The 25460-nt window shown below is 35.6% G+C and overlaps 3 protein-coding genes across 3 annotated transcripts; 2 read left to right on the top strand and 1 right to left on the bottom strand.

Moving 5' to 3' along the window:
- The first annotated feature begins 1406 nt into the window (after positions 1–1406).
- LOC110864352 lies at positions 1407–5957 on the top strand. Its single transcript, XM_022113399.2, has 3 exons — positions 1407–3147; positions 4976–5111; positions 5209–5957. The coding sequence occupies exons 1-3, from the start codon at positions 2389–2391 to the stop codon at positions 5712–5714; spliced, it is 1401 nt and encodes a 466-aa protein (XP_021969091.1). The 5' UTR covers positions 1407–2388; the 3' UTR covers positions 5715–5957.
- Positions 5958–7641: 1684 nt separating this feature from the next.
- LOC110864351 (UDP-galactose/UDP-glucose transporter 4) lies at positions 7642–12401 on the top strand. The gene is made up of 6 exons (XM_022113398.2): positions 7642–7958; positions 8439–8669; positions 9458–9700; positions 11096–11197; positions 11278–11385; positions 11930–12401. Exons 1-6 carry the CDS (start codon positions 7833–7835, stop codon positions 12167–12169), a joined length of 1050 nt encoding a protein of 349 aa, XP_021969090.1. The 5' UTR covers positions 7642–7832; the 3' UTR covers positions 12170–12401.
- A 1528-nt stretch (positions 12402–13929) lies between these two features.
- LOC110866060 lies at positions 13930–24180 on the bottom strand. The gene is made up of 8 exons (XM_035974719.1): positions 23944–24180; positions 20195–20224; positions 18229–19906; positions 15242–18150; positions 14506–14779; positions 14350–14434; positions 14143–14267; positions 13930–14066 (listed from the first exon to the last, which is right to left on the bottom strand). The coding sequence occupies exons 1-8, from the start codon at positions 24178–24180 to the stop codon at positions 13930–13932; spliced, it is 5475 nt and encodes a 1824-aa protein (XP_035830612.1).
- Positions 24181–25460: the final 1280 nt, after the last annotated feature.

Genomic DNA, 25460 nt, shown 5'->3' with positions numbered 1-25460 from the left:
GAAATCAACCTGCCCCAGTTACAATTCAGTCTGATCAGCTTCTGTCCAAGCCCAGCTACTCAGCAACAGCCCAACCTCTTTTATATGATGGCCCAGCAAATGATATTTCCCTCACACAAAAATAAAACATATTTTAAAAATAATAAATAACAAAGTATTGATTAGCTCACGTTTATTTTAACACTAGATTAGTTCCCCGTGTATTACACGGGTTGAACAATTTAAACTGTATAATAACAGGGTCGGCCCAAGCCTCAAAATTGAGGCTTGGGCCTCAGGCCACCAAATGTAAAGGGCCTCAAGATTAAAAAAAATTATATACTATATGGGTATGAGCCTTGTTATTAAAAGGTTGTAGCCGAGTTGGCGCGCATGTCATCTGTGTACCTTAAGGGGGTGGGTTTGAATCTCCTTTAGGCCGATCGACCGTCGTTTATTCTTTTTGGATAAGAAAAAAAATAGGCAAGAAGGGCCCCGATTTTGAAACTTGCTTTAGGCCTCTAAAATGGTTGAGCCGACCCTGTATAATAAATATTTCTTGTAAATGCAAATCAAAGACGGAAACACTTATATATATTTGATAAATAATGAAACTAATAATAATAGTAAAAAAAATCTCATACATGTGTATACTCATTTAAGTAATCGATATACATTTGATGTTATCCTATATTTTTTGTATTCAATTAACGTTTTTCTATTTAGTATTATTTACAATTATTAGAAGATATATATGAAAGAAAAGCGGGAAAACTTAAAAATACGTGTCTTCAATAAATGACACGTGTCACTATATATTGAGTATAGATGTTACTGAATTTTTGAAGAATAATTTTTAAGTTTGACATATATATTCAAGCTTATAAGTATATAACGTAGTCATGAATTTTTAATAAATCCAAAAAAATTATGTGATTAATGGCAAAGTGTGTTTTAGCCAAATCCTAGAATTTAAAACATAAAAGACCAGGTGCAAAAAAAACGTGAAACCCTTTAAAACTTCAATAAAAGGGTTATAGTTATCAGATAAACATTTTTCTATTTAATATATTATTTACAATTATTAAATATTTTTCTATTTAATATTATCTACAAATTAAAAGATAAATTGTTAGAAGATAAATATGAAAGAAAGGCGGGAAAACAAAAAAATAGACGCCTTCAATGAATGACACGTGTCACACATTGGTTTACTTTATTATATGTATATTATTAAAATATTTTTCTATTTAATATTATCTACAAATTAAAAGATAAATTGTTAGAAGATAAATATGAAAGAAAGGCGGGAAAACAAAAAAATAGACGCCTTCAATGAATGACACGTGTCACACATTGGTTTACTTTATTATATGTATAGATTTTACATATGAACATTTTTAACATGATGTTTAAGAATTAAGACATCAGTGGTTAAAACTTATACGAAAACTAAAAAAAATTACAAAATCGGGGTGTCGAAAACGTATATACCTAAAAAAATTCTATACGAAAACTACATACCGGACACTACTGAACTACCATTTGGAATTTCACCCACCAACAAAAGATAACATGTATTTAAGAGGGTTTTGTGAACAATGATGAAAGGTGGTTTAGAGATGAGTTGGGGTTCATGTCGATTTAAGAAAAAGGGCGAGAAAGTTAACTATGAGATGGAGCAGTGAAGATGGAGGTGGATAGAGATGGCGAAGGACAATGGTCGAAAATGTCGATGACGACATTCGATGTTGTTAGTAGTCAAAAAGGACGGAAGTGTTAGTAGTTAGTATGTTAGTATCACCAAGTTAGTATTAAAATCTTCCCTTGCCTTGATTTGAACCCAGGACCTCCAACCTATTAACTCAGATGACCACGTTAGATATATAACTCGGTGTCATGCTACCGAGTTACATATTTATCAGATTTTAAATACATTAAAAATACTTTGAAGTTTATGTAATATAATTAATTAACCTTAAAATATAAACCAATGGATTCATCTTAGTTTAAACTATTATAAAATATTAACCATCCATTAAAATAATAAGCAAACTTAAGATTCAAATAATAAGAAGATGTAACCATTGCCTAAATTGAATTTGAAGAAGCATCATCCAAGCAATCTCTCTGTAATCTCTTCTCTCCAATGCTTCTACTACCCTATTCTTGAGATCTTCAATCAGAAGCTACCTAGATCTCTCTTACAAGCTACATTTCTCAACTAACTCTATATTATCTCACTCACTCTCTTAACCCTCATTCATAACCCAACTTACAATCAAACTCTTCAGTTTCAATCCTATAACCACAACAATGGCGGCAAGAGCTTCGTTTTCTCGTTAAGCCTCATTCATAACCCTAACTTACAATCAAACTCTTCAGTTTCAATCCTAAACAACAACAACAATGGCGGCAAGAGCTTCGTTTTCTCGTGATTCAAGAACAGTTAGCATGCCATTACCTAACTCTATTCTGCTCAAGGATTATTTAGTTGATGATCTGAGCTCTTGCTCCTCTAATGGCTTCCGATCTTATCCACGTCAGCCATGCTGCACTAAGGTTCGGTACCTTATCGAAATTGATCTCAGTATTAAGCTTCCTCCATCGCGAAAGCAGTTTCTGAAAGTCAATTCGAAACCGAAACCGAAGCCAAAACATAATTCAAATCCAGATTGTTCGAAATCGAAAATGAATTTGAGATTTCATAAAGCTTCTAAAGCTGTGGTTAATGTTTTCAAGAAATTTCACTTTTCCGGATCCGGATCCGGATCCGGTAATCGTACAAAACCAAAGCCAAAGCCTAAACATAATTTTCTACACTTCTGGAAGCAAACTCGTTCTATGAATCGTTCCATTGACTCGTTCGAACGGTTGAACTCGTTCAAACGGAACGATAACATAAACACGAACAGCAACAACATCTTCACCACTTTGAACACCACCGCCACTACAGCGGAAATGAAAGCCTCCGGTAGTAACAGTAACAGTAACAGTAACAGCTTCACCTCATCGGATAGCTACTTTACCGCCACTACAAACTCTACTACTACTGGCGGTTGTTCGAACATCATTGTTGCTCAAAACGACGTCGTTAAGAGTGAGCAGTTAGCACCGGAGAAGATGAATACGGAAGCGGTTACGGTGGTAACCGCCAGCAATGCAAAGGTGAGAATTAATTCCATGCTTCGCATCACACAGTAGATTATGGTACACTACAGTAATTATGATAATGTTTTAACCTTGATTATGAATAATGTTTAAACTTTAAACTGAAGATTTGAATTTGAATTATTGTTATTAATATTAATATTAATAATAATAATAATAATAATAATTGAGCATTAAAGTTTCACAGCGAAGAAGGAGGAGGAGACAAAGCTGGGTAGGGAACGCGGTATAGTTTTTTTTTTTTTTTTTTTCTTATTTATGAAGTACACGTGTTGGTATATCTAGTGCACGTGACCTGAAAACTAGTGAGTTCCATGCCGTAGATCTGTTTGTGTGTTATTTTTAACTTAATCTATGCCGTTAAAATGTGAAGGAGCACCTTGATCTCGTGCTCCACGCAGTACAGTATTACGGTATTTATTTGCTTATTTTTTCATACAAAGTATATTTATTGTACATGTTAAATTAACGGACCATAAATGTAGTTAAGACTTTTTAATATTGCTTTTTAGCTACCTATATCCTATTAAAAGTTTACATGATTACCTTTTATTATGTCTTGGTCAATTGGTTGTGTCATTTTGGCTTCACTTGTATTGACAAACTAATTCTTAGTTATGAAACATTGTTTTTCTAGCTACACTTATTTAAATAATTGATATATTTATAAGTCTAAATCATATTTTTGGATGAACTAATATATATATGTCGTAGTTATAACTCAATAATGCTTTTAAAGAACAGTCTGATAATTGAATATGTCAATTTACCGTTCAATCGACTGATTCATAAAGAAAGAAGCAACATTGGTGATTTTCCATCGGTTTTCACTACTTTTGTTTGATTCACTCGTTTGTAACTCTGTATGCTATGTGTTTATATGGGTAAGAATGTGTCTTATTAGAATATAATATATTTTTAGGAAATTAGTTTCTTTGTTTACAACAACAAACTATCACACTCACTCAATTTACTCACAAATTTCACATATCAATATAGACTACGGGACTAGAACCTATACCACTTTGAAGGCAACACATTACTACACCATTTGATATCATTACACTACAAATTCTATGATAAAAAAAATGAATAATTACATGGAAAATATGAATTATCGAAATCCAATGTGTTTATGTTAACGATTAAGATTTGAAGTTTTTTTTTTTGAAAGGTAACTTTTATTAGAAAACAACCGCCGACCCAAGCCGGGCCGACAAAACACAACCACAACAAATTACATATTTACAAAAGAAAGCCACTCTCCCCAACCTATATCTTTGAACCTAGACCGACTCGAGAACCATAAGAAACCCAACGCCTTAACTTCACTAATGATATTTTCTATCTGAAACGACTCGCCCGAGAACTTGGCTTTATTCAATGGAGTATTTTAGGAGCATGGCATGAGTCATTTGTGCGTGTTGTTTTTGTGAAATAGTGAGTTGACTTGATAAGTCAAAATTCTAGTCTTGGGATTTACTTCCTTGGGAATCATCACAATTTGTCTTTTCCTTAATTTCTAAACTTTCTTTGCTATTATGTTGACCTCCTTTGACCATGGATGATGGTAATCATCTTGATTTAAAACAAAGAGATACAAAACATTTCATAATTATGATTAAAACATGTAAAGTTGATTTGTGGTGACCAAAAAAAAATCGTTTGTACTGTTTAAAAGATGTCCTGTGATTAAAACCATAACTCTTTAATAGTTATATCGATTGATTGGTTAACACATATCATGTAAAATAATTTTCTCAATGTATATATGAAATTGTAGAGGTAAATTGAATATTGAATTGGTATATTTGATGATTCGCAGAAAAAGTTGCAAGGTGAGGAAAGAGACATATTTAGTCCCATATCAGTGATAGATTTTCCATATGATCGTGATAACGATGATGAAGAAGATGAGGTCACTTCTCCATACCAACAACAAAGCCCATTCTATGCCAAAGGTTAGACTCTCATACTTTATCGTGTTTTCATAGTTAATGTTTTTGATTAAATTGTGTTATTACATATACATTAACTTTAAGAAATTATGTGTTTCAGGATGCAAACGAAAACTCATGTCCAAACCTCAAAGAACAAAGAGCCTTGTTCGACTAAATCCTGTACGATTAGAGGACAGGATCACACTATCAGAGTCTCAAACACGTGGGTCAATACTTGAATCATCATTAGAAATTCAACGGGAGTTGGCCGCAGAAAAGAATGCAATTGCATTGCTTCAACTATTGAAAGCAACAATGTCTTCTCATGATCTATCAAAATCCCCAATGACGGAGCGTGTCTTATTAGGATTTTTTACAGAGCAGTTTATTCAAGGAAGTGTCTCTAACTACGTAGTATTGCAAGAAGCAAAAGATTGGATCAACGGACAAACAAAAGATATACTTGAATATCAATATAACAAGCTAGCGTATATAAAAGAGATGGAGAAAGAAGTTAAGTGGTTGGAGTACAATGAAGAAGAAACAAGAGAGGTTGTTTCGGAACTAGAGTATCAAGTTTTTACTTCGTTAGTCGAAGAGATGTTCCTTGAATTTTATTTATAGTTTTTTAACATCAAATTAGGATGAGGATAATCTTCTAAAGAATACTTTTATCCTCACTAGCATAGAGATGATTGAAAACAACATCGCGGGTTGTTGTTTTTTTCAACTAATTTTCAAGTAAGGTTAGAAATAGATTAAGAATAAAATGTCCCCTTAGCAAACAGAGATTAAGGACTGTTTACAAAGATTTTAGAATAAAATATTCCATGTAATGATACTTTTACCGGTATTTGTTCTTTATGAAATGAATTGAGATACTGTTTGTTTGTTTGTTTTTTTTTTTTTAGTCTCTTACTTTTGATTTTAGGGAAATTATATTTAAATAACCTCAACGTTCATCAATTGATTAATATCACTCTCAACTTTTGATTTGTACCATTCCATTTCCAACTTTCAATTTATTTTTCTCTGGCACTCCCAAACTAACTGAACTCTAACCTAGTTAGTTGATGTCAGATGTCACGTCATTAGAAAAATGCCATGTCAACTGGCACATCAGTTGCCACATCATCAAAAATGTCACGCCATCTGCCACATCATGCCACATCAGCCACCATGTCATCAAAATTGCCATGTAAGATGTCACGTCGGCAAAAATGTCACGTCACCAAACAAAGTGTCACATTAGCAACAAACTAACTGAGTTTTAGGGTTCAGTTAGTTTGGAGTGCCAGAGAAAAATAAGTTAAAAGTTAGGAGCGTTGTGGTACAAATCGAAAATTGAGGGTGATATCAGCCGATTAGTAAAAGTTGAGGTTATTTATCCAACATCCCTTGATTATATGATGAAAGTGGAATAAAATTAACTTTAAACACCGTAATTGGCCTAATTTAATGTTGTTACGTTATGGGTAACATGAAGGTAAGAAATTCTTTTGAAATGTAATACATTGATTTGAAATGATTTTGACATAAAGCTTATCTAAACCGTACCAAACTGCCTAACTAATTGTTTAGGATATAAGTTACAATCTAATTAATGAGAGTAATGGTTACATGGAATTCTAGTTTTATAAGTATCTTTTAAATGTAGAGTTTTGACATAACTATAATTCTGTGGATAACTTTTTTGTGTAGTTATATTATTGTTTCGTTTATGTATTAAACAAAATATGGACAAAAATGTATGATTTTCTTATTATTTGTAGCATCTACTTCTCAATGAAATATTAGTATTTAATGAACCTTTTGAATAAAATTTTATATCGATAATCCCCCCACTTGTGGCCTAGTGGTAGGAAACTTGGGTTTTCCAATGAATACTCAAGTTCAATTCTCACTTGTGTCATATTAGCGTGGATATTGAGCAATGATGGTTTCGATCCTGAGGCGCACCCCGGTTTTCATCCGACTGTTACTTCAGCGAGGTATCTCGTGTGGAGGCAGTACGGTTTCCGAAAGAATACCATAACCAAGTCTTATGGCTAACGTTTTGATGATGCGGTTGTTGTGGGGCCGTTAACCCCCCCCCCCCCCCCCCCCCAAGCGTGGATGGAGAGTTAAATCGGGAGGGGCATGGTCCGCACCTTGCCGTGATGATGAAGAAGATGGACAAGATTGGTGGGTCCCAAAAGCTATCAACCAATCACATTAACTTTCATTTTCTTATTTCTTAATTTTATTTAATTAAGATATTATATTTTAACGGGTGGTAAAAATCGACGAGAGTTTATGCCTACATGACAGTAACTTTTTAACATAACAATGAAAATCGATTTAACTATAATAGACAGCGTAAAACTGAATTCTAAAAGGATAAAGATAAAAACCTTTTACTATTTTACACGCTTAAATATCATATGAGTGTCGGTTCTTATGAGTGATACCAAATTCTTACCCTCCAAGATTCCTAATTAATCTTAAAAAATTCTATTGAAGGGTGTCTTTCTCATTCATAAAATGTGAAATTCTATCAATATATTGGAAATGTTTTCTACCAATTAAAACACATTTATACCCACAAAGAAACGTCCAAGTTAACATGTTACTAAACCCTTTCTCTCTACCTCTTACCAAAAAACTAATAACACAAAACCTAAGCTTGATAATTGGTTCTCCATTTGTGATCATTCTTTTGCAGTCTAAGTGTTTGATAAATTGCCTCACAGAGTCAAAAAAATGAAGGGAGAAGAACAATCAGTATCTTTGTTTGGAATTTCTCTAACAAATAAACCAAAATGGCAACAATTCTTCATTTGCTCTTCTGGGTTCTTCTTTGGGTACCTTGTTAATGGCATTTGTGAGGTACAATATAAATATTTATTTACATTTATTTTTTTATTTTGCATGAAAATCTTTAACATGATATCTACTAAATAGGCTGCTTTTTTTTGAGTTAAATGTCATTTTAGTCCCTGTGGTTTGAGCCATTTTGCCAGTTTAGTCCAAAGGTTTCATTTTTAACCTGTGGGTCCAAAAAGGTTTCATAGTTGCCATTTTAGTCCACTAGGTTAACTTCATCCATTTTTTCTGTTAACGAGAAGGCCAATTCGGTCATTTTATATGGCTGAATTGCCCTTTTAGTTAACAGAATTACATACAAAATGACCGAATTGACCTTCTCGTTAACAGAAAAAATGGATGAAGTTAACCAAGTGGACTAAAATGGCAACTGTGAAACCTTTTTGGACCCACAGGTTAAAAATGAAACCTTTGGACTAAACTGGCAAAATGGCCCAAACCACAGGGACTAAAATGGCATTTAACTCTTTTTTTTTAATGCAGGAGTATGTGTATAACAGGCTTCAATTCAGCTATGGGTGGTATTTCACATTTGTACAAAGCTTTATCTATTTGTTGCTCATATACATTCAAGGTTTCACACCAAAACAAATGGTGAACCCTTGGAAAGTATATGTTAAACTCTCTGCTGTTCTTATGGGTTCACAAGGGTTGACCAAAGGGTCTTTGGCTTTCCTCAATTATCCTGCACAACTCATGTTTAAATCAACTAAGGTATTTTGTATTATGTAATATGGTATACATAGTTTTTGTTCAAGTTTGAGTTTTGAAATATTTTTTTGAGTTAAATGTCATTCTAGTCCCTGTGGTTTGGGCCATTTTGCCAGCTTAGTCCAAAGGTTTGAAACGTTGCCATTATAGTCCAGACAGTTTGAAACGTTGCCATTTCAGTCCACTGGGTTAACTTCATTTCATTTTTCTGTTAACGAGAAGGGCAACTCGGTCATTTTATATGGCCGAATTGTCCTTCTAGTTAGTAGAATTACATAAAAAATGACTGAATTGCCCTTCTAGTTAACAGAAAAATTGATAAAGTTAACCCTGTGAACTAAAATGGCAATGTTTGAAACTATTTGGACTAAAATGGCAACGTTTCAAACATTTGGACCAAACTAGCAAAATGACCCAAACCACAGGGACTAAAATGGCATTTAACTCTTTTTTTTAAGGGTAAATTGCATTTTATGTCCTTTTAAGTTTCAGAAAAATTTCAAGCGTTGTCTTTTAACTAATGAAACCACACCGGTTTTCCTTTATGTTTTAATTTCTTTACAGCAGATGTCTTTTATGTTTTAATTTCTTTACAATGGATATCCTTTATTTTTGTAACCTTTTTAGGAGAAAGGTTACTGCCTGTAAAGAAATTAGAACATAAAGGATGGATGTCCGTGGTATTTTTTTTAGTTAAAGAACAGCGTCTGGAATTTTGTTGAAACTTAAAGTTCGTAAAATGCAATTTACCCTATCTTTTAACATGTTGATTGTTTTTGTATGGAATTCAGGTGTTACCTGTTATGATAATGGGTGCTTTCATTCCGGGTTTGAAACGAAAGTACCCGCCGCATGAATATCTCTCTGCGGTTCTTCTAGTTATTGGGTTGATTCTCTTCACTTTGGCTGATGCGAATTCTTCGCCAAATTTTAGTGTTATTGGTGTTGTGATGGTTTGCGGGTCTCTGGTTATGGATTCTTTTTTGGGTAATTTGCAAGAAGCGATTTTTACGGTTAACCCGAATACTACACAGGTAATTATTCGGTTTCGCTGTATAGAGTGAATTTCAAGGATTGTCCTTTATCTTTATACCCATTTTCAGGCGCTGTCCTTTATGTTCAAAATTGACGAATTTTGTCCTTTATGTTTTCATATCATACACGTTTTGTCCTTTAGGCCTAACCCAGTTAGTTTTTTCAGTTAAATTTGGCCATATGCTTTGCACATGAGGGCATTTTTGTCAATTCAAAGGTAAGTTCAACAACAGATTTACAGCTCAAAGCTTTTGCAACCTTTGAATTGACAAAAATGCCCTCACGTGCGAAGCACATGACCAAATTTAACTGAAAAAACTAACTGTGTTAGGCCTAAAGGACACAACGTGTATGATATGAAAACATAAAGGACAAAAATCGTCAATTTTGAACATAAAGGACAACGCCTGAAAATGGATATAAAGATAAAGGACAATCCTTGAAATTCACTCCGCTTTATATTATTGTACGAGTTGCCTTATTAACTTCAAAATTCATTAGAGATGTTCTTTTTATTTTAATGAAAACTTTGATAGCTACATCTACCTATAAGAAGAGTTTCAACTAGAATAGAATTGGAGATACATTAAAAAGATCAAATTTGAATTTGGAAAATGGCTAATTGCATAAATAGGTAATGGTTGGTGTGATGTTATATTGACAAACTTATATTAGGCCTGAAAAAACCATAAGATTTTTTTTATAAAAAATGATTTGAGGAAATTAGTAATTTATGATAATAGTTCTTCAGCATGGTCAAAAGTTACCGACATGTAGGGTTGTAAACGAGCCGAGTCAGGTTGGGCTCGGGCTCGGCACGTTTATCTTAATGGGCTGAAATGTTGAGCTTGAGCTCGGCTTGTAAAAAGCTTGAGTCGGTTCATGGCTTGTTGGGCCAACTCGTGTATTTGAAAACATATACAATTTTATATTTTTATGCATATTGAGATATATAAAAACAAAAAATAAGATTTTTAACATACACATAATGCAGCATTTATAAACAAATAAATTTATAAATCTATTTATATAATAAAATTTGTAGTATACTTGTGAGATATAATTTATATTTTTGGGCTTTATTGCTTTAATGTAAACGAGTCAACTAGCCAGCTAAAAGTAGGGATGAGCTCGGTACCGTCCGATACCAAAAGAACCAGTACCGAAAATCCCCAAAAGTGGGTACTGGTACCGGTACTGAATATACCCGGTTTGGTACGGTTCGGTACCGGTACCGGGTCTGATTTGCTCATCCCTAGCTAAAAGAGCCCAACGAGTCAATTAGCATTTTAATTTTTTTGAAACATATCACCTAAATTTCATTCATAATTGTTCTCATGACAGTTAAAGTCTAAAGTATTTTGTTTACGGAATTTAATTATCTAATCACTCAGATGGAAATGTTATTCTGCTCAACGGTAGTCGGGTTGCCTTTTCTAGTTCCGCCAATGGTTTTAACCGGAGAATTGTTCAAAGCATGGCATTCATGCTATGAAGTAAGTAAAAATATCTCAAAAGTATTAGATCATAAACATAAATATAAATATTTTGTGACGTTGCGTTGTTGAACTTGCAGCATCCGTATGTGTATGGAGTCTTAGTGTTTGAAGCTGCAGCCACCTTTGTCGGTCAAGTATCTGTTTTATCACTCGTTGCTCTTTTCGGGGCTGCTACAACTGCTATGGTGATTATACTTTCACTGTTTCACACTCATTGTTATAGATAGAGTGAATTTCAAGAATTGTCCTTTATCTTTATATCCATTTTCAGGCGCTGTCCTTTATGTTCAAAATTGACGAGTTTTGTCCTTTATGTTTCCATATCATACACGTTTTGTCCTTTAGGCCTAACCTAGTTAGTTTTTTCAGTTAAATTTGGTCAAGTGCTTTGCACATGAGGGCATTTTTGTCAATTCAAAGGTTGCAGAAGCTTTGAGCTGTAAATCTGCCGTTGAACTTACCTTTGAATTGACAAAAATGCCCTCATGTGCAAAGCACATGACCAAATTTAACTGAAAAAACTAACTGGGTTAGGCCTAAAGGACAAAACGTGTATGATATGAAAACATAAAGGACAAAACTCGTCAATTTTGAACATAAAGGACAGCGCCTGAAAATAGATATAAAGATAAAGAACAATCCTTGAAATTCACTTTTATAGATATGATAGGATTATATGATTACGATGCGAGTTGGTTTTTTTTTTTTTTTTTTTTTTTTTTTTTGTAGATAACTACTGCAAGAAAGGCGGTAACCTTATTGCTGTCTTACATTTTATTTACGAAACCATTGACCGAACAACACGGGTCAGGGCTAATCCTGATAGCTATGGGCTTGATCTTGAAGATGGTACCTGCTCATAATGCTCCTGGATACGGTCAAAAGTCGGATATGACTCTGAAACAAGTGAAATTGCACCCAAAGGGACAAAAAAGTGTAGATCTTGAAGAAAAGAGGCCTCTGGTGTAAGATGGTCAATGTTTTGACTTTTGATTTCTTGGGCTCGGCCACATTTTGCTCGTTGGTAGAATGTTTGGGTAGCGATATTATGTGAAGATACGATGGCTTAGATTGTATGTCGGATTTCGTTAGATTCATGATGGAAAATCATAGTCAATTTCACAGATAAAATTCTGTATGTATATGTGTATGTGAAGTGAAATGTTAAAAGAAAGTATGTAACTTGTGTTCTTGATAACTTGTGTTGTTTGTCCTGATATACAAAAGACCGTTGTAAAAGGTGGTTAAAGACAAGGGCGGACCTATTAACAAAGAACGGGTTCCCTGGAACTAATTCGGTTTTTAATTTTTAGTGTAAATATATATAACAAACTGAAAAGGAACCCATAAGTAAAATATAAAAGGAACCCATAAACAAAAAGGCCTTGGTTCTCCACTGGTTATGTCCGCGTTATTCTCCCCAAGATACATGGCCCACCAGAGATCACATAAATGTTTATATTAAATACCTTTTACCAAAATGTACCCCATATATACTCGATATACCCATATGTATACGCTCGCTCATATGGCACTTTTATACAAGCGTATAAGTGATTTGAAAAGATGTAATGACTGGTGCAAGGGCGCTCTGTAGATTTCGAATGTAATGTGCGACCAGTAAAAATGAGCCATTAAAATGGAAACTTGTATATATAAACAAAATGATTTTGAATGTAAAGTGCGACTAGTAAAAATGAGCTCTTAAAATAGAAACTTGTATAGATAATCAAAATGCACTGGTGCGACGATAATTGGTTGCTAGACTGATGTGATAAGGCAGAAGAAAACGTATTACGTTTAACACAATCCTTTTATTTATTAGAAAGGCACAATTATATTATACATATATTAAAAACAAAAGCTAATGAATAATAATTTTAAGATTATAATAATATATAGTTTTTTAATACTTTTATTATTTTAATATTATAATAACATTTATTTTCTTTACTTTTTAACTTTAATCATTTTTTTCATATCACGGGTTGGGATAAGTTTGGTGTCAACCGGTATCGAGCCAGTACTGGTATCGAAAATACTGGTACGGTTCTGTTCGGTATCGATACATGAAGGTAAAAACCGACACTAATACAGAAAACACCAAAAGTTTGTGCCGAATTGATATTGGAAATCTTTTGGTTCAGGAAATTCAGTGCTGTATGTTATATGCACTTTACGGAGCATGGTTGTCCTATAATGCTTGTCAGTGCTTCGTCGAAAAGTGTTGCTGTTGTTGAGTCTGTGTGATCGGCAATTGTTGTAGATGCACAGTACCTGCATAATTTATGGTATTATTTTGTTGTTTTTTGGCGAAATGTTTTAGATGTTAATTACATACATAAACTTAGGTTCTGGCAGATTTTCATGTGATCCGCACGACCAGCCTTCATTGGTTTTGTACATTTTCCTTCGGCATTCTGTGCATGTTGTGTAGTACCAAGGCTTGCCCTTTATAAACGATACAATTGATGCCTCACAGGTGAACGTTTTGCCCTGTTTGAAAATAATTATATGAAAATGAATTGTAATTGATAAGCTTTTTAGTTTCATAGTGGGATTGGAATATTGCCTGATTTTGTACATTGTTTTGTTGCAATAGCTCGGTAATGGTTTTCTTGTTTCTTTCGTCTGTTGACATGAGTTCCAATTGTGATGTCTGACCTTCCCCTGCTTGGAGTGTGAGGGGTGGTAGTTCTTTGAACCTGGATACGATTTTATTTTTTTGGTTACACGACAAAAATGTCTACAGTATTTTCATTGCGGTAATAAAAGTTGTAAAACCTGTTTCTGATAGTTGTGGCAGCCTCTATATCAGGGTTGAAGTAGATATGGGTTGGAATTGTTGATGCTAGTTGCACTCGATCTATATTGTATGTGCTAGTAATTAGATAATGAATATATTCTTTTGGCGATACAGGATTTGAGTTTATGTGTGTTACCATTGAACGTGCTTACGCAAACGGATGTCAAGGCAACGATTATTGGTTGCTCTGCAGCCAACATTGCCTGTTTATCAAACTTTGGTAAGACCTCTTCCCATAAAGTAGCGTTTATGTGTTCGCCGCTGTGACATTTGTGTAACCGTTAGTTCGCCTCATGTTAGACTGTGAAAAATATTTACATGAATAGTTATATGTATGGGTAACCTGATATCCGTGAGACGAAGACGTAGATATTCTCTTCCCTTTTTGGTTGTTCCGGGTGTTGTGTACTCTAGCTTTGCCAAGTAGTCTATGATTGGGCAAATGGTTTAGATTTGTTAGTAGATGTTATGGAAGTTTTGAAAATGCGAGTATTGTTACCTGTAAGGAGTTCTTGATCGTCACCAGTACGAAGCGAAAGGTCGCTATAGGGACAAAAGTTGAAATAGTACATTGGAAATGCATCTGGTGTAGGAATTAAGGTTAGTGATGCTTTTGTTCCCATGCGAATGCTTGCGATGTGTGAATTCACTCTTGGTGGTGTTGGCTGGTCATCGCATATGTATTTTTCCAGAAGGTAGCATGAGAAAAGGGTGATTTTCCTTTCGAAAAGTTCTTTGTCTAGCCAGTGCACGCTAGCTTGTATTCCATCACCCTGGATTAACAGAGCGAAAAAGGATCAGTTAGCACAAATTTAGCATCTGTTTGTGCAATAATACATGTGAAGACAATCATAATTGAAGTTCAAAAGTATTTACTGAATTTTTTAATTTGACATATAGCATATGAATTACAAACTTACATGTTTGTCTATGAAAAAGTAGTACATGTCGCTGTTTCGTAGGCGAGGCTGCCACTTTCTTATGACACGAATTTTAATTGGTATTGCAGGTCCTGCTGGGACAATGGATGATATCCTACCCTCTTGCATGTTGTCTTTCCTGTTCAATGGCACACAATTAGCGTATAGTTAAGTATGAGAAGTTTATAATGGCAGATAATATCGTAAAAAATCCTATCATTATTTATTCTATGATCTGAAACAGTAAAGGAATGTATGTATTGTTATTTGTTGTGTGGTGTTGGTTTGTGTTTGCTCATGGATTGTGAGGTTAACCTCATGAGCTTCAATATCTGCTAGTAACTCGGAGTACACGATGTTTTTGGTGTTATCACTTTCAAATTCTTCGTGAGGCGTTATGAGCACTTTTAGGCCGCTTGCTGATGTTGCTCTAGAAAGGGCAACATAAAGCTGCCCATGACTAAAGATAGGTTCAGGCAAGTAAACAGCAATTTTATTTAACGACTGGCCTTGACTTTTGTTAATTGTCATTGCGTAACATGTTTTGATTGGAAATTGACGTCTAGTAAATACAAAAGGTAAGTCATTAGTTTTATGCACAAAGTTTATTCTAGGTATATAAACGCGATGGCCAATAGCTGTGCCAGTTATTATACGTGCTTCAATGATTCTAGGCAGCAATTGTGACACTAATAGCCTAGTACCGTTACACAAACCTGATTTTTGATCAATGTTTCGCATTAAAATTACAGGAGTATTTATTTTAAGCTTTAGACAATGTGAGGGTATGCCTTGGAAGTTCAACAAATTCAGGTATTCAGGTGGGTACATAAGATCGGTATCACCTTGGCTGTGGGAATGAGGCGTTATAGAGTCTACACTCAAGTATGTTGAACATTCGCCAGGGGAAGATGCAAGCACTAACTCATTGATTTCATCAGCGGTTTCATTCTTTGGACATACTATGGCTCTCTCGGAAAGGTTAGAGGCTGTTGGATTGTGGAGGATGTCGTCATCATAAATGAATTTTATCAACTGATGCAAGCCATTTTCCCCTGGTTGTATTAGAAACTGTGTTGGTATGTCAATGATTTTCGTGTCTGGTGATTGTTTGTACGGTACGCCAGTTAGACCATCTCCGATGTCAAGTAACCACTTTGAGAATGCTAGAGCAGCTTCCTTATCAGCAGGTGAGGTCGTTGATCTGGTCACACGCATGTTTTCATATAGCTTAACAATTTTGAAGTCGTTCCATAAGTGTGACCTAGGTAAAGTGGATGCAATGATTTCATTCTTTGAAGCTTTGGGTTTGACCGGCAATGTTTGTCGAAAGTCTCCTCCTAACAGCACAGATTTTCCGCCAAATGGTTTGTCTTTGTTACCAACTATGTCTTTAAGGCTCTTATCCAATGATTCAAAGCATCTTCGATCACTCATTGGTGCCTCATCCCATACAATAAGCGACGTTTCCATTAATAATTGGGAGAGCTGTGTGTTTTTTTTAATGTAGCACAATGAATCATTTGTTAATTCTAACGGGATCTTGAATCGAGAGTGAGCTGTTCTTCCTGAAGGCAAAAGCAAGGCAGCGATCCCTGATGCTGCGACAGCAAGAACTACTTTCCCAACGGACCTGAGTTTGTCTATGATTGCAGTCCATAGGAAAGTTTTTCCTGTTCCTCCATGGCCGTATATAAACAAAAGTATTTGCGTATTTTGCATAACTGAGTTTACAACCATGTTGTATACTGCTAGCTGAACAGAGTTTAAGGCCTCTTCCATAGTTCTACTTTTAGTCACCAAGGCGTCAGTGTCATAGCACTTTTCTTCCAAAAGTAATCTGTTTCTTAGTGCTGACACCATTGAATCAGGAGGCATCGGTAAGCCAAACTTGGCCAATGAGTGTGAACCTTCATTAGAATTCAACAATAATTCCAATTCGAACAATACATGTTGTTGCAGGTTTAAGCCACTAATGTGAGTATTTGACGTACCAGTAACATCATTCAAATTCCTAATAATATCATCACTCATTCGTGGCCAGTATTTCTGCCAAAAACCTAATGGATTAGATAGGTCACAGAATAAAAGCATATGGGCAAACAAAGCCCTTAATTCTGCAGCCGTGGCCCAAGACGATGCCTCTACGAAAGCTGCAACCCATTCTCTATCATCGCCTATCAAACCAAGTTTCTCACATGCAGCTCGGTAGGTAGGGTATACAATGTTGGAAACTGTTCTGATGTCCTCGAAAGAACAACAACCTTTTTGGTGGTTAAGTAGCATTCTTAGGTAGAATGACTCACCACATGCTGGATGTATGTATGCCAACCTTCCAATTGGTGGAGTTCTGGTAGATAATCTTTTAAGCCATGCTTTCTTGGAGGGATCCCATCGGTACCTAGACAGATAGTCCACGTAACATAAATCCCTGTCATTCGGTTGTTGTTCATTGCTTCTTAACCATTCTGTTAATGTTGTTTTCTGAGTTGCTGGGTTACCAAGAATGTCGTGTAGCTGTTGGTTATCTTTAAAGATGATATTTTGCATGTGCTCTAAGTGAACGGCTAATAGCTGAACAGCTGGGTTTCTATGGTGAATTGGAAAATTGAGGATCCTCCAAGCTGCTTCATGTGGACAAACGAATCTACCATCTACAAACTTTGAGATTTCGTCTACACCTTCGTGAGAATTTGATGTTGATTGTGTTGTACAGTCAGGGGTCCTTGTGACAGCGTAACAAATGCGATCTACACCTTTGGATATGTACTTGAACAAATACTTAATGAGCATACTCCAACCGCAATATTCGACATTTATATGTGCCTCGAAATGCAAACAAAGAGTCCGATTATATGGGACTACGTAACCGTTGTCAAGTGGCACACCATTTTTTTCCAATTGAGGACCATTTGGTCGTCTTTTATAGTGAATATACCCTTCTTTGTCAAATCGAGTGACTTGTTCATAGGCCTTTGGAAAGGATTTTGAACATTTCTTATTAACCATGCATGGTGCGTTCATTTTTGGTAAGCCACAGGGACCATGCATCATAGAATCAGTCACTATTCGATATAAAGTCGGATCTGCCCCTGGATCTGGAATTTCAGCAGAAATGAAATTATCCACATGTTGCGCATCTTTTATTCTGCATTCTGGTACAACCCAGAGCAACATATGACAATGTGGAAGGCCTCTTTTCTGAAATTCAATTGTATAAAGATCTGAAAAGCAAAAAAGTGGACATAAGGAAAGGAAATTCCAAAAAAAATATATGTAGATAAATCTTTTTTTTTTCATACCTGCTGCAACACTACCAAAAGTCTTTTGTGTTTTTAAGAACTTTAGTAGTGATTCAACCTTCAGTTGGAAAATTCTTGCAATAATGTCAGGTCTTTCTTGGGCGCCTGTGCAATCAGCGTGATTCAAGTAGCGTCTGATTTCTGGCCACTTAACGTTGCAGGTAAATGTTATGAAGTATTGTGGATTACCGTGGACTCTACAAATAGCGAGCGCATCCTGATAATGCTTGTACATATACCTAGGCCCACCTGTGAATGAGGATGGTAGAATGGTTCTTTTACCAACATCACGACCCTCAGTCTCACCCTTGGAGAAAGCATCATGGATACCGCGAAGAAACTCAGAACGAAAACGATTTTGGTTAGCACGATAGTAGTCAAGCCTACATTGCTCTATGCACACATATGTGTCAACTAAATATTGTTGCAAAAGACGACCAGCTTTCAACAACAAAGTGTATACACCTATGCGATCATGTATCTGATAAGCGTAGAACATGTTCATCGTCAAATTTTGATCCTCTGATAGTGCGCGACCAGATAAACGTAAATCAGGGGACCAACCTTGCTCTGCAAAGGGGAAGAGCAACGGGTACTGAAGCGGCATATACGAAGAATGCAACTTGCTAACGCGTCTTGGATTACCATCTTTGCTATGGATAACGATGTCATAGTCAGTTGCTAACGGATCGTTATCACAGATAATAGCACCAAGAGTTCCAGTAGATGGCATTTCATAGTTTTTTCGGGTATGACTATTGTACAGTTTTATCGCAAAATTTGGGACTTCCTGAAGAGAACATATATCTCTTGCGCTCCTGAAAAGCTTTACATACCCGTTCACATCTGAAAGAACTCGAGCAAGAGTAGAAACAATGTCTGCTGATAAAGGACTCCGAGTGTCACCTTCAAAAAACCGAAGCCTATTCTCGACCTCGTTTTCTGTATCATAAATATACATCTGAAGGAACCGTGGTTTGTTGTCCACGGGAGGACATAAGGACCCCAACCAATGTGATACCTGACCAGCAACCTTAAAAACATAGGGCCCGGGAGTATGATTAATTTCATGATCTACATGTGCACCGAAGGAAGTCATTGAGAACATGGAATTGTAAGCGCGTATATTTTCCATAAAATGCGCCATAGAATACAATTCCTTTATATAGACTGGTGGTTCCCTTGGAAAGTCAATTCGCACAGTGCCTTCTCTACAGCACATATTGTACCTTGGTCTATTTTTTTGAGGTGATGATTTCAGTCTTTCTTCGTGCCAAAAAAGAGCTCCACAATATTCACAAACATTAGTACAATCCCCCAAATCAATATACGCTGGACCAGGCGCAGGCACACTACCTGATGTTGAAGCCGTTTGTCCACTCACCTGAGTATTAGGTTGTGCGGACAATGGACTTTGAAGGACACGCTGGAACGATGAAGCCCTAAGAATTGTAGAGCGCCTTACTGACTGAGCAGCTGTTTGAGAACCGAGGATAAAACCAGAAGACGATGATGACTCCCCGCTTTCACCATCAACTACAGTTGCCTTTCGCTTCCTCTTCCTACTGGTGGATGGAGTTGACATATCTAACAAAGGCACTGGAACGAAAAGTGTAACAAAAACGCCACGCAAACCTAAAACGCTAACCAAACAAAACCTCACACTGTCTAGACTGAGCTACAACATTTAACATCAGGTTATGCAAACTCTACAACTGAAATAAAAGCATCAGGGGCAAAAACAAAACTAAATAAACACACAACCGAACATACAATAATTTGAAGTGAAGGAACATACCTTAGTCAACTATGCGAATGCACATGGAAACGCCAGTGAACCTGAGAAAAAAAACAACTAAAATAAACGCGTCATGGGAAAAAATGAAAGTAAAGAAATACACAACCGAACATACAATATTTTAAATGAAGGACCATACCTTCAACGAATATTTTCTTCAGAACTAACACTTGCTGCTGGTTGCATGTGACTGTCAACCTGCCATACCCAAAGAAAAAATTTACTATATCTTAATAAGTGGCTGAGCTTTTTGGAGGCTGTGTGCACACATAGTTGTATATAAGCCTAAAAATTAAAAAAAAAAGGTGTCATCTATCTATCTAGAAGATGTAGTATCACTCTCGCATTTCATTCACTGATTCAAATTCTTAACCAAACCTTTCTCCATGACATTGTAAAAATATGAGGAACCTACGGTCTACAATCTACAAAAATCCTATAAGCAATAAGCGCGTCTAGTACAACCGATGATCATATATATGATTATTCGCTCCGGAGAAACTAATGATATTCAGTGGGCGTCCATTTGTTTAGCCTAGGGAAAAAAAGTGCCGTTATGCCATGCGGATACTTGTTTGCCGGCACCGTTTCAGTATCCACGATGGACAATTGTCGGCCAAGAATTTACAGTTATATTTTATTTTTATTTTTTTAAATAAAATTAGCATTGAGCCTAATAATTCAAATGTCAAGTGGGATAAATTTTAAAGTGGTATCGTTATTTTAGGGTAAAATCGGTAAATACCGGTACCGGACCGTCATCGAACCGGTAGCGAAAATGTTAAAAGTCGGTACCGAGATAAAACTAAAATATTTCAAGGACATCTAACCACTATCAAAGCTATTATTCATCAAGCTAAACAAAACATGAAACAAATAACTAACCAACTGGTTCTTACTTACATATAAAACCTATTCAGATTCCTAGTTCATCATCTTTTCTACTCAAAGCAACCTCTTCTTTCACACATAAATATGAAAATGCCAAAACACGTATAATAGCATAATAGTAATGACACAATTGAAATCCACAGTTTGTGACTAAATAAAGAACTTGTCAACAAACAAATTTAACATTTTAGTCAACAATCTATACATTTTTTATTTGAAATGCGGGTAGATGGTAGCATGATCCATAGCATAAAACACCAAGTTTCCTACTTAATGAAAACGAAACGTTATTATAGTGCCACGATGGTCGATAAGTTGTATTCTCTTGTTTTGAAGACCATCAAGGGTATATCTGACCCATTAGTGTCTATATGCTTTACACAAACCATTATAACAACATACACATGAATCTAGAGTGCATCTTCCAACTCATAGGTCATAAGCCACATTTCATATAAAGGAAAAATGGTAAAGGATATAAAGCACACATGGAAACTAAGATGAGTAGCATCGCGATAACGATTGGGGTAAAAAATATAAAAAAAATCATTCCTATTCTTGATACTTTAATAGAAACATGTATGCTATAAAAGCGACAATTTTGAAAGCTTACCCTATTTGATTTCAACGTAATATAATCACATAGTAGTGGTCCGTCAGAATGCAACTACTTCATACCAAGTATCGCGGTACAACTATTAAGTATACCAAGTAAAGAAACCATTTATAATGCAATGACTCTATAGGGCATAGCATATTGTGCGTCATCTAATGTGTGTCATGTAAAGTGCGTCATGTAAACGTTTACCACGAACCTGAGTTCGTTGTTATCCTCTTCTTACAAATACTGTGACTTCATTTAATTCTAAAACCTCTTTTATCAAACATCAACAGCAATTTAGAGCAAAATCCATGTTACAGTAACCTTCAATCTCAACATAAACCAAAATTCTTCAAATTCTTGTCAAAATTAATCAAAAAATTACACCTCATCTGGGGATTTTTTTTTGATTAAAAAATACCACTCCTGTAAAAACAATCACTCAAATTTAACATTCTTCTTCCAAATTTTTTTAAAACCCCAAAATTCGCTAATTACTTTTTTTTGGAACGGGTAACTATTTTCCACGTGTAAACCCACCCTTTCGGAGCTATGTCCAAAGGCCGACTACTCGACCACCGCTCGCCCCCGTTGGACTCGAACCCGGGTTGAATCCCGAGCCGAGCCTTCACCCGGATGTCACAACCACTGCGATGCAGATGGAAGGACGCAGTCGCTAATTACTATAACCGCATGTAATTCATAAAAAAAAATCGGATACTACATGCTACTTGATGATTCGTATTGACCAATGGAATAGAAATCAAATAAGAACATCAGAGGTGTAAAATAAGATGCCACTTGCATCTTTGAAAATGAGAAAGAACGAACCCCCAAATATTTTGGGGATAAAATCAAAACCAAAAGCAAATCAATTTGAAACATTTCCTTCAAAATGCCTTTAAACCCATACTTAAAATCCTAAAACTAAAATAAGAAAAACCATATTGGAATTCATAAACTCTCAATTTAAGAACCAGCGTGAACCCTAAAACCAAAAGCATGCCCTAAATAAAACCCAATAAGAAGCAATATTTTTAAAACCACTTGAAATTTTGATGCCCAAAAGTGTTAATAACTGGAAATTAAGCAACCATACCTGTAAGGAAAGAAGCTGTAGAGAGCCAAGTGAAGAAGAAAAGGACTTAAAAGGAAGCCGTAGGGAGCCAAGTGAAGAAGAAAAAGACTTTCAATTGTGTTGTCAAACAAAATACATGCAGTGAAGAATCACATACGCGGACGCGTGTACACTTGCGAACACGTGGCACTACATACCAAGCGAGAGGGGAAAAAAGCAAAAATGGAGGAAAAAGTAAGGTATTAAGAATCGAACCTGTGATGTTTGCTAAACCAACATCCACAATTACCACCACACCAGCATTAAATAAGATGTTTAAGTTGAAATAAAATGCTATTTATAATGAAACTAAAAATGAAAAAAAAAATACTATTCATGAAGCCTCACTAACCATATTTATATAATTGTATGTAATCTTTGAGTAAAACAAATGCGTATTACACATGAAAAAAAAAACCTACAGTAGTAAATATTGTTGACATGAATAGTGCTTCATAAGAAAATTAACTCGTAAAGGATTTATTGATATTAAGATGATTTTTAAGAAAATCAACAATTTTATTATATATAACATTTACAAAACATGCGAATTAGTACAATCTGTGAATGTTTTAAACAACTGTTGTCTCAATGTAATTTCCAATCATGGAAAAAGACAATCATAGTACCCCAAGGTAATAATGTCTTCACTTTACAATATTTCTTAAGTCTGAGAATAAACATCTATTTATTTTTTATATGTATATTTTTTTACTGCAGAATATTTGGGTTGATATATTAGTGTTACGTTTTGTTATGTGTTGTAACATTTTTCTAAATAAGAAACGACTTATATTTATCAAATATAACTCAAATTTACAAGTTTAATCGATAATAAACCATTCATCACAATTACCGGAGTAAATTACACAGATTGTCCTTTAATTACATCCTAAATTGCAGTCTCTGCCCTTTCCCTTTAATTTGTGCATTCCATGTCCTTTAAATAACAAATTTGCACACTCCTTGTCCTTTGCTCCAAACCCCATCCAACAACCCAGTTAAATGCACCCATGTGCCTCTTACATGATGGGTAAAATTGTAATTAACCTTCCACCAACCCTTAAAAACCCCATAGTCTTTTTCCTCCCAGAACACACTCTCCAAACCCTTCACTCCACACGATCAACCCAATACCATAGAAACCTTAATCAAACGATTGTAAACCGAGCCCACTGTAATCGAACTGACCGAAACAAATCAAAAACGGAAACTGATTTTTTGAAACAAAACTGAAATTTAAACAAATAACGCTCGAAATCCTTACCGGAAAGAACCAAACTCGAACTGGGACTACGTTGAACTGACATCACCATAGCTGGCTCGAGTCGGATCGAAATTCTGACCGTTGACCGCCTTGACCGGACCAAACATAACACGAGCCGAAGTAAAACTGAAATCTGACCCGAGGTTTGAACCATACGAGACCCGAAACATCCGAAGCTGAACACAACAATAAACACCACCACTGCCGTCGCGGCTCCGCCGCCGTTGGCGGGTCGTGCCGGAAAACGGCGCCGTCGCGTATGGCGGTGCTGCCGCCATCTCCTTTGCCCGTCTTTCTCTCTCTCCTTATCTCCGTCGCCGCTCCACCACCAGACGGTGGTGGCGGTGGTGCGTTTTGTCGATCGAAAAAAAGGGTTTAGGAGAGGTTGAGGTGTTTTTTTTGGGGGGGGGGGTGTCTCACCGGTTCTTCGGCGGCGGTGAGGAACGTCGAGAGGGTGAGGGAGCAGGTTATGAGCTTGTGTGGGTTTGCAGGTTTTAGATCGAGAGGAGAGAGAGAGCTGCTTGTGTATATCTGTGTGTGTTTGAAGGAGATGAATGTACAGAGGAGTTTGTGTGTGTATTGTTTGTTTATAAGTTGCAGACAACAAAAGTTGGGAGGGAACGAGATGGGAGGAAGAAGACTCTGGGGTTTTTAAGGGTAGGTGGAAGGTTAATTACAATTTTATCCATCATGTGAGAGGCACATGGGTGTATTTAACTGGGTTGTTGGATGGGGTTTGGAGCAAAGGACAAGGAGTGTGCAAATTTGTTATTTAAAGGACATGGAATGCACAAATTAAAGGGAAAGGGCAGAAACTGCAATTTAGGGTGTAATTAAAGGACAATCTGTGTAATTTACTCCAATTACCGAAGAATAAATCATTGGTTTCCAACATCATAAGTCACGGGTAAGTGTTTTTATGTTGTCTTTTTATTTGTTTAATAAAATATGAAAATGATTAAAATATATTTTATTATTATATTATAGAGTTAAAATGTCATTTTAGTTCCTTGGTTTGGGTCATTTTGCCAATTTAGTCCAAAAGTTTTATTTTTCTCCTATGGGTCCAAAAATGTTTCACTGATGTCATTTTAGTCTAATGAGTTAACTTCATCCAGTATTTCAGTTAACGAGAAGGGTGATTCGTTCATTTTATATGGCTTTCTATTAACCATAATCATAATCGTAATTATAACCGCTTGCTTTGGTTATGAGATTTTCTTAACCATAACCAACTTCTAACTTTGGTTACAGTTAATTGGTTATGAAGTCGATTATGGTTCGATTTTGATTAATTTCGCTTATTAACAAAAAACTTCAACTAAAATTAACTTTGGGCTAAACTTCAAAAGTTATAAGTCAATGGGCACCCACTATGTTGGAGTTAGCTTGGGTCTTTTATTATATGATAACAAAGATTACACTTTTTGATTAAACTACCGATATAGGATCACTTTTAATAATAAGATAATTCTCTAATAAAAAATTTATTTAAGCTTTCAATGTAGGACAATGGAATTTTCTAGTTTCCTAACCTTCAATGTATGTTCATATGAAA

The sequence above is a fragment of the Helianthus annuus genome, chromosome 6 (assembly GCF_002127325.2).
Source record: "Helianthus annuus cultivar XRQ/B chromosome 6, HanXRQr2.0-SUNRISE, whole genome shotgun sequence".
NCBI classification, from domain to species: Eukaryota; Viridiplantae; Streptophyta; class Magnoliopsida; order Asterales; family Asteraceae; genus Helianthus; species Helianthus annuus.
Note: the sequence above shows the minus strand (reverse complement) of the source record. Positions and strands in the feature narration are given on the sequence as shown.

Bases quoted from the DNA above. Each gene is read 5' to 3' on its own strand.
- LOC110864352 (XM_022113399.2), top strand. From the start codon at position 2,389: ATGGCGGCAAGAGCTTCGTTTTCTCGTGATTCAAGAACAGTTAGCATG. The intron at 3,148-4,975 runs GTGAGAATTAAT...GATGATTCGCAG, and splicing joins TAACCGCCAGCAATGCAAAG to AAAAAGTTGCAAGGTGAGGA. The intron at 5,112-5,208 runs GTTAGACTCTCA...TATGTGTTTCAG, and splicing joins AAGCCCATTCTATGCCAAAG to GATGCAAACGAAAACTCATG.
- LOC110864351 (XM_022113398.2), top strand. From the start codon at position 7,833: ATGAAGGGAGAAGAACAATCAGTATCTTTGTTTGGAATTTCTCTAACA. The intron at 8,670-9,457 runs GTATTTTGTATT...TATGGAATTCAG, and splicing joins TCATGTTTAAATCAACTAAG to GTGTTACCTGTTATGATAAT. The intron at 11,386-11,929 runs GTGATTATACTT...TTTTTTTTGTAG, and splicing joins GGGCTGCTACAACTGCTATG to ATAACTACTGCAAGAAAGGC.
- LOC110866060 (XM_035974719.1), bottom strand. From the start codon at position 24,180: ATGGCGGCAGCACCGCCATACGCGACGGCGCCGTTTTCCGGCACGACC. The intron at 14,435-14,505 runs GTAACAATACTC...GCCCAATCATAG, and splicing joins CGATCAAGAACTCCTTACAG to ACTACTTGGCAAAGCTAGAG. The intron at 14,268-14,349 runs GTTACCCATACA...CAAATGTCACAG, and splicing joins CTTCGTCTCACGGATATCAG to CGGCGAACACATAAACGCTA.